Raw genomic sequence first — 8,692 nt, forward strand, 5'->3', positions numbered from 1 at the left:
ATCAAATTGCTAGCATTCCATTGAGTTGGAGAGGTGGAGAGGACCGTTTGGTCTGGCATTATGACAGAAGAGGGTTGTTTTTTTTTTTTGGTCGAGAATAGAACTTCATTGAAACAGATCGCAAAGGTCGAGCAAATACAACAAATTGAAAGCTAACAAGGCTGAAAGAGCAAGAGGGAAACTAAACACTGTTACAAACCACTACAGACTACAAGTAAAGAAAGACAAAAGCAGACAGAAGAGGGTTGTTTAGTGTACCATCTTTTCAACCACCATGCATGCATGAAGGACCAAGCTTCATCTTCTTCCAACATAGTGGAAAAAGTGAGCAATAAGTATTGGTCAATGGTGTGGTAGGCCAGGGTTCCCCCAAAAGTCAAATATTTGGTGTGGCATATTTTGCACGATTGTCTTCCAACAAGGGCTGAGCTCTTATGTCGAAAAATCAGCATTGAAGACTCGGCTTGTCTTTTCTGCATGGGTCAAGTAGAAACAGGTACACATGTTTTCAAAAATTGTCCCTCTATCTCTTGTTTCTGGTTGTTTGGTCCACTAAGTCTGCATGCAAGAGAGCTCCTAGCAAAAACAGTAGTTGAATGGATCTTAGACATGTTGGATGTTTTGTCGGTGGAGATGAGGAATCATTTTTTGTGGGCTTATGGGCAATTTGGTGTGAGAGAAATAATGTGTTATGGCAGAAGTCTCATTTCAAGCCCATGAATTTGATTCAATGGGGTGGAAAATTTTTGGAGGATTATCAAAAATACCATCCCAAGGCAGTGAGGAAAAAAGCTAGGCCTCGTGTGAGGTGGGAATGCCCACCTAGTGGAAGGTTGAAAATAAATGTCGATGGAGCATTTTGCTTGGATAATGGATATGGGGGAATTGGGGTAGTAGTGAGGGATGAAGTTGGCATGGGTATTGCTATAGTAGCAAGGCCTTTTCTGCATGCACACTCGGTTCTTAATATGGAAGCGGAGGTGTGTAGGGTTGGTCTTCTTCTTGGTATTCACCAAGGTTGCACGAACATTGACATTGAAAGTGATTGACTCTGCCACCCTTGTGGCTGCTCTTAAAAGTGAGGAGAAAGATCTCTCGGAGGTAATCCGGGTTATAAGTGATTGTAAAAGTTACTTTAGTGTTTTTCAGTCTATTAGAATTCGACATGTTTACCGTGAAGCAAATGGTGTTGTTAATAGACTTGCGCACCTTGCTAGTAATTGTTCCATTGATATATAATGTGTGGTTAGAGGAGACTCCTGACAGTATTCAGGATGTTCTCTACGATGATCATAGCTATTGTTTATCTGTAGCGCGGGGTTTAGATACTATCGTCCCCCCCCCCCCCGGTTCGCAAAAATTTGATATTATTATAATAAATGGAACCGGACGTGGGGATGAGCCTCCCAACTAGGCTGGCTTCCAAACCCCTTTAAAAAAAAAAACACCCGACCGAATACTCCCAATGCCGCATGTGCAACCCCTGAAGATTTGTGAGCAGTTCACACAAGACCTAAGCCCTAGGGGCTAGGGCGAATGTCTTCTGCCGACTCATTGTTCCTCTGAAGCAAGAGCCACCTTAGCCACCGAGGCGCAGGGCACCTCCAACCCCGGAACCCAAGGCCAGAAGGGAACCTCCTCAGCCACAAAGGCATAGGACACCTTCAACCCAGGAATCGGAAGGCAGGATAGAGACACGTGTCTCGTCGCAACAGCGACTAAAGAGGAACAACAGTGGCACCGAGCCAATGACCATTGATAGCAAGTCAACCGGGTAGAGGACAGAACATCCTCGACCAGATAAGTTTAGCACCCACGACAGGTGGACAATAGTACAGTTCCCACCGCGGCTACAACATCATCATCTAGCCCTAACCTGGCTCAGCAGATGGCACAGAGGTTCCGCGAGAATTCACTCGACAACGAGGTTTGCTCAGAGCCCCACATTGACATCGCTGAGGACCAAGAGGAAGAGCAAGGGGACTCATTCACCTGTAACATGGTCATTGTGTCAGGCTGGGCTGAGGACGACGATAACACTAACAAGGGAAGCGCATTCGCTTTCCTTGTAAGGGAGCACGGCGCAATCGAGTTTACGTTGATACTGGTATGGGAGAAATTTGCTTTCCAGATCGGGATGGTGTTCTTCAACTCCGAGTGATACGCCTTACCGCCTAACACAACCTGCAACGCTGTTAACACACTAGGGGGCAGCGAGAGTGAAATACCAACGCTCTGTCCTGCAACAGTGAGATGGCGCCAAGTAGTGAGCAACCGGAGGACACCCCACATGTGGAGGTTATGATGTGCTCATTTTATCCTATATTTATATGTCTCATAATCTTTGTTTTTGCATTAAGTTTTCTTATTTGTGATTGATTTACGTTATTTTAGTATTTTTTTAGGTTTGTGTCATACAGAGAAGAAAAGGAGCTAAAATGAGCAAATAAGGATTGAAAGGCGATTGCAATCCCAAGTGCCAGAATCTGTCTATGCAGAACAGCCAACTTTACCGAATTACAGGGAATTACTCAGATTGAATCAGACTATGAGCCTTATATCATTGGAAAGCTACGGAAGTCTACTTTCCGTAGAAGTTTACGGATCTCAATTTCGATACTTATGGAGCGAGTTATGATCATTTGAATGAAGATAGGTCACATCAGAAAATCTGCTCGGAATTACAAGTTTTTGTGGAGAACTCAAGTTTCGTGTCACAAGATCGCTTAATCCTAGTGCTTCAAGGACAATAATGCAGATGAGGATTCAAGGAGTACATGTATTCCTAGTTATACAAGAAATATCTCAAGGTTTTCCCATTCCATATCAAGAAAGGAGTCTGAATCCAAGTCTTACAAGGAAATATGAAGCCAAAGATGAGCAGGAAACTTCTCTATATAAAGGAGCACGAATTTCTTATTGAGGGAGGTCTCGAGAGCACATTGAAGACGCCTAAAGGAGCAGAGATCCATGTACCCTTCACCTTTCCATTATTTTTATGTTTTCGTTGTGTGTTATTTAGTTGTGATGTTTAGTTAAAACTTTTCTAGGGTTAGGATGATGCCCTAACATGATTGTTTATGTTTTTGATGATTGATTAATTGATTTATAGTTTCTTTATGATAAATTCTTAGTCACTATTTTAATCGATGCTATATGTTTGAGTTCTTTGATTGATCACCTTAGGGCTTTGCATCTAGTAATTAGAAGATGAATTTGAGGCGTAACTGTAATATAATTCATATTAGCTTCTTGTGATTAAGAGTTGTGAATTACATTATTGTCGTAACTGAAGTAATGGTTTGCATGATTCTCTTGTTTTCTTAAACGTAATGAGTCTTACATGTTAAATTTTTGCCATAACTGGATAGACTGCATGTTAGGATATACGACCTCTGCCGTACCTGGAGAGAATCATACACCCTAGATTCATTCATCATGAAATTTTTGCTGTAACTGGATAGACTGCATGTAAGGAAAACTATGGTCTAAGTGCCGTAACTGGACTTAGATACGGGAATTGTCATCTAGAGAAACGAAAGAATCTGTTAGTTGCATCGATCAAAGCATAAATATGATTGTTAGTAGTTGATTCTGACACCCTAGATTCATTCATCATTGTTTGTTTACTTATTTTCTTGTGTGTTTGTTTCTTTATATTTTTATCGTGATCTTATGTTTTAGTATAGTTAGTTTAGGTATTTCATGATTTGAATTGAACTAATATCCTCGTGGGAACGATAACCCCTTTTCTTCCATTCACTATACTACATCCACCCTGTATACTTGCAGGAATTTCATTAGGTTACACATACCATCAAGCATAAACAGTCACTGACCTTCACCAAGCCTACCCTGGACATGACCACTCCTATGCGACCTTTGTATATCATATCAAAGGTTGAAAGGATCGTGATCAACAAGGTCATGGTAGACACAGGCGCCGTGGTCAACGTCATTACTACTCGGACCATGGGGATCTTGGGCATCCAACGCTCAATGATTCAATCAACCTTCCTAATAGTGAAGAACTTCACATGAACAATATCCCGAACCTTAGGCGCGTCAAAGTGGGACCCGCTTCTCGGGTTTACACCTTTTTCGTGGTCAAATGCACGGCCTCCTATAGCATCATCCTGGCTCACGATTGGATCCATAGAAGTTTTTATATGCCTTCGTCCATGCACCAGGAGCTCATGATATGGGACTTCAAGAAAGACGAGGCAGTTCTCATAAAGACTGACCCAGGTCCTTTCTCTGTTTCCGCCAACTTCAACGATGCTCGGTACTACAACACCGACTTGGGTTCATTGGATGTCCTTGGCGTTGACCAAAAAGGCCGCCCATTTGGGGTCACGACCTTTAACTTAGCGTGATGGGGGCTAACCTAGGCGAAGGACGATTTACAACGTCCTCACACCATCGCGGACTCTCTGAAGTCCTCTGATGGATAGTGCCTTCTTAGAAGAGGCACGCGAGGCCGACGAGTCCTTGTACGAAAGACTCCTTTCGTATTGGGCAGAACGCGAGGCCTACGACAAGGTCGCGACTATGGAATATGTGGATGAAATAGTGGATTACACCGACACCAAGGAGGAAGTTATTCAGTTAGCTCTTGCCACCTTGGACGATACACCATCTCAAGTCTGCGACCCCATCGCACAAGTGGACATAGGGACTGAAGTGAAACCCTTACTCATTTCCATTAGTGCCAAATTGACAGAGGAGGAACGCGAATTGCTCCTTTCTCTCCTGCGGGAGTACAGAGACTGCTTCGCGGAGAAATATGAAGACATGCCAGGCCAATCCCCGGAGCTAGTCTGCCATAGGCTACCCACATACCCTGATCAACGCCCAGTGCGGCAAGATGGACGATTCATGCGGACCAAGACCCAAATCGTGGTAAAGGAAGAAATAAAAAATATGCACCGATCTGGAATCATCCACGTGGCAAAATACAACGAGTGGTTGTCCAATGTCGTCCTCGTTCGTAAGAAAAATGGCAAGATATGCGTCTATGTTGACTATCGAGACCTCAACAACGCAACGCTTAAAGATATCTACCCCATGCCTGTGGCTGACCTCCTCATCGATGCAGCCGTCGGACACGAGGTGTTGTCTTTCATGGACAGGACAGCCAGATACCACTAGATTCATGTTTTAGAGAAGACCGACACAAGACTATCTTTCGGTGCCCAGGCTTTGCAGGCGCGTTCGAATATGTTGTCATGCCCTTTGGACTCAAAAACGCCGGGGCAGCATATCAGCGCGCCATGAACCTCATTTGCCATGACATCCTAGGCAAACTGATTAAAATCTACATAGATGACGTGGTGGTCAAGACCAAAACAAGGGGAAATCACGTAGAGGACCTTTAACAAGTTTTTAAATGGATGCGCTAGCATAATCTAGGTTTTATGGTCCACCAAAGGGGCATCAAGATTCCCAAGGACAAGGCACAGGTGGTCATCGACGCCTCCAACAGTTGCTCGGACGGATAAACTTCTTTCGTCGTTTCATTTCCAACGCGGTAGGGAAGGTTCAACCGTTCTCCATGCTCCTCAAGCTCCAAGGGGCAACAGAGTTCGTATGGGAGCCACAACACCAGCAGGCCTTTGATCGTATCAATGACTACCTGATGAACCCCCTGGTATTGATTCCCTCACGTGAGGGTTCACCATTAAAATTGTATATAGCGGAGAACGGGGTCAAACACACATGCATTACCTGAGAAGAGTTTTAACTGATTGTGAGATACGATACTCTCCCATGGAAAAGTTGTGTCTCGCACTGTATTTTGCATATTGCAAACTCCGCCACTACATGCTGGCCTTCACCACAGTGGTCATTGCTCAGTTCGACCTAGTCAAGTATATGTTGTCCCGTCCTATCTTGAGAGGGCGCATTGCAAGTGGATCCTCCCCCTGTCTGAATTTTCTTTGCAATATGTGTTGCAGAAAGCAATGAAAGGACAGGCGATAGCGGACTTCCTGGCCCACCATCCGTCGTCAGAGCTCACAGAGTTCAGTGAATTGGAGTTCGTGGCTATCTCACTTACCCCATGGACCCTCTACTTCGATGTGTCGTTGCCGCTAGCGCGGGGATCGCCATCGAGAATCCTTCCGGTGATAGTTTCTCCTACTCTTTCCAGTTGGACTTTAAGTGCACAAACCACCAGGCAGAGTATGAGGTGTTGATCATCGGTCAAGAGATTTTGTTGGACTTAGGAGTCCGCGAAGTCCACGTTATGGGCGATTCTTTATTGGTCATCAATCAGATCGCTGAGAAGTTCAAATGCCTCAGTTTCACTATCGAACCTTACCTACGTAAGGCCTTCTCACTGCTTGATCAGTTTGACAATGTCTACATGGAGTACATCCCTTTGGAGTTCAATTTTGCGGCCAATGAACTAGCACATATTGCGCCCCATGTCAGCCTAGGAGACGGGGTCTACGAGCGGCTGCTGATAGGAGCACAAAGTGTGATGTTCTTAATATGTTTATACCCTTTATTTACCCTTTGTTAACTCTTATTTAGTTGTTTTAGCTTTATATTTGTGTTTAGTGTAGAATAATTGCTTAATGTAGAAATATGTAGGTTTTAGTGTTAGAATACATAGTATTTTCCGATTTAAATAATTTGGTGTTGAAATTGTGCTAAGTGTTGGAAATCCTTGTTTACTCAGAATTCCTGTCTTGATCAAGATTCCATCTTTCCTCTTTCCTAGTTTCTAATTTTCTTATTTCTATTTCAGGTAAGTCTAAACCCGTGTTGACCAGAAAATGTTTTCCTGACTCATGAGGGAAAGGTGGCCGGCAGCTAGGAGTTCCTGCTTGAGCTTGGAGAAGTACAATCCGAGATATGTATGGAAGATGCCGTGAGATTTCCCAAGTCACCAAGGAAAGAGACCGTGCGGCCCAAGAGAGAAGGTTTTCCAAGTTCAAGATGGTTTTATCATTCCTTAATGCATAAGGATTACTTGAAGACCAAGAGAGGAAGTTAAATCCAACTTGGACTTGGTTTTGCCGATTTAATAAGGATTCCTTGTTCTTGAGGAATTCTTGGAGATCAAGTCTTGTTACTCTATATATAGGGCACGGCATGGCAGCAATTTATCATCATCAACCCGTGCAAAATTACACCAAAGCTTTGCCGAAACTCCATCATTCTCCAAACACCATAATCCGAACTCACCATCATCTTTGATCTGAAGCAAGTAGCCTAGGGTTCCGCTCACTCGAAGAATAAAACAAGTAGGGATATTTTGAGAGTGAATTCCATCTTTTACTTTCGGATTAGAATGTGTTCGTTCTTTTTGATGTTTATTTTAGGTTTTTGCTTAAGTATGTTTCGATTCTTGTCTATGAGATAGAAGTACTTTTGAGCCATGTGTTGAATTGAAGTTTATGATTTATGATCAATGATTTTAGGTTTTATGCCGTGAGTTTTATGTCCATGTACTTTAAGATTTTCGGTGTATTCTTCTATTTTCATGTGTAAATGATACAAGTAGTTGATGTTGCATGTGTTAATCATCCAAGGTTCGACTTTGATACAAGTAGTTGATAAGTTGCATTGTCTTTGTTATTTCACCGATTTTCTACCTATGTTTGATTTGGACTTGTGCTTAAACACATCGATTCTTTATGTGATACGTAATTGCATGATTAGTTTATGTGTGTGACCCATCAGTAGAGCACGTAGCTGAGCTTGTTTGTGTCACGATGTTGAATGAAACCCGTAGTCTAATTCAAAGTATGTCTATGTCATAGAAACCACGTAGGAACTTATGTGCATATCAAATTTAGGTTGTGTATTTGCTCACGGTGTGGACTTAATTGAGATTAGAGATCATCTTCTTTGTTCTTGCATGGTTGTTTGGTTGTGTTTGCATGATTGTTGGTTGATCACATGTAAATATGTATAGAGGTAATTTAGGATTTATTTCCAATGTCTATTCCGAAATCATCAAACCTTTAAACCCTATATGCTTATTTCGACATTTATATTAGGTTAGTGGATCTACCCCGTAGTTGGATCCCCGGTTTAGAACGATCCCTGCTTGCTTTATACTACGATTGATTTGTTGACAGGGTTAATTGATGCGTGTGCAAATATGTCTTATCAAATGGCGCCGTTGCCAGGGATCCTTCAGGATCCTCGATCTTTTTAATTGTCGAAATTTGCATTGTATATATGTCTATATGTTTATATTTGTAAAGTTAAAACCATGAATTTGTATATGACGTAATTGTGTTTTATTTTTGTCTTTCTACTTTAATACTTGTATGAATAATGTTGTAGGTTGTAATGCACAGGAATAGGTAGGATCCCTTTTGTTAATTCTAGCCTTAACCCTTCTTGTTTACTCTCGGGTTTGCATGAGGTTGTGGGCGGCTTTTATTAACACTTGGAGTCATGTTTGGTTCATAAGTTTGTTGCTAGCTGAGTACATTGGTACGCTCCTTCTATTACTCTGGTGCATGGGACCAAAATTGGATCTCAAGAGCCTTGAAGACATACATCTCGGTGATGGAGTTCTCATTGCTCACTAAACGAGTCCTACCATGTTCACTATCTCTGGATTGAGCTATTGACCTTTAGAAACCACGCTTCAAGCTTGTGATCGAAACATCTATATCCAGGCCGCACGTCCACCGTGTCTTACCATCTAGAATCATTATTTATTTAA

At 42.5% G+C, this 8,692-nt stretch overlaps 2 protein-coding genes across 2 annotated transcripts; both read left to right on the top strand.

The window, feature by feature from the left end:
• Positions 1–596: 596 nt before the first annotated feature.
• Positions 597–1,049, top strand: LOC101306815. Its single transcript, XM_004298177.1, has one exon. The coding sequence runs from the start codon at positions 597–599 to the stop codon at positions 1,047–1,049; it is 453 nt and encodes a 150-aa protein (XP_004298225.1).
• Positions 1,050–6,061: 5,012 nt separating this feature from the next.
• On the top strand, positions 6,062–8,324 carry LOC101307113 (ribonuclease HI-like). Its single transcript, XM_004298178.1, has 2 exons — positions 6,062–6,479; positions 8,305–8,324. Exons 1-2 carry the CDS (start codon positions 6,062–6,064, stop codon positions 8,322–8,324), a joined length of 438 nt encoding a protein of 145 aa, XP_004298226.1.
• The last annotated feature ends 368 nt before the right edge of the window (positions 8,325–8,692 follow it).

This window comes from Fragaria vesca, linkage group LG4 (genome assembly GCF_000184155.1).
Source record: "Fragaria vesca subsp. vesca linkage group LG4, FraVesHawaii_1.0, whole genome shotgun sequence".
NCBI classification, from domain to species: domain Eukaryota; kingdom Viridiplantae; phylum Streptophyta; class Magnoliopsida; order Rosales; family Rosaceae; genus Fragaria; species Fragaria vesca.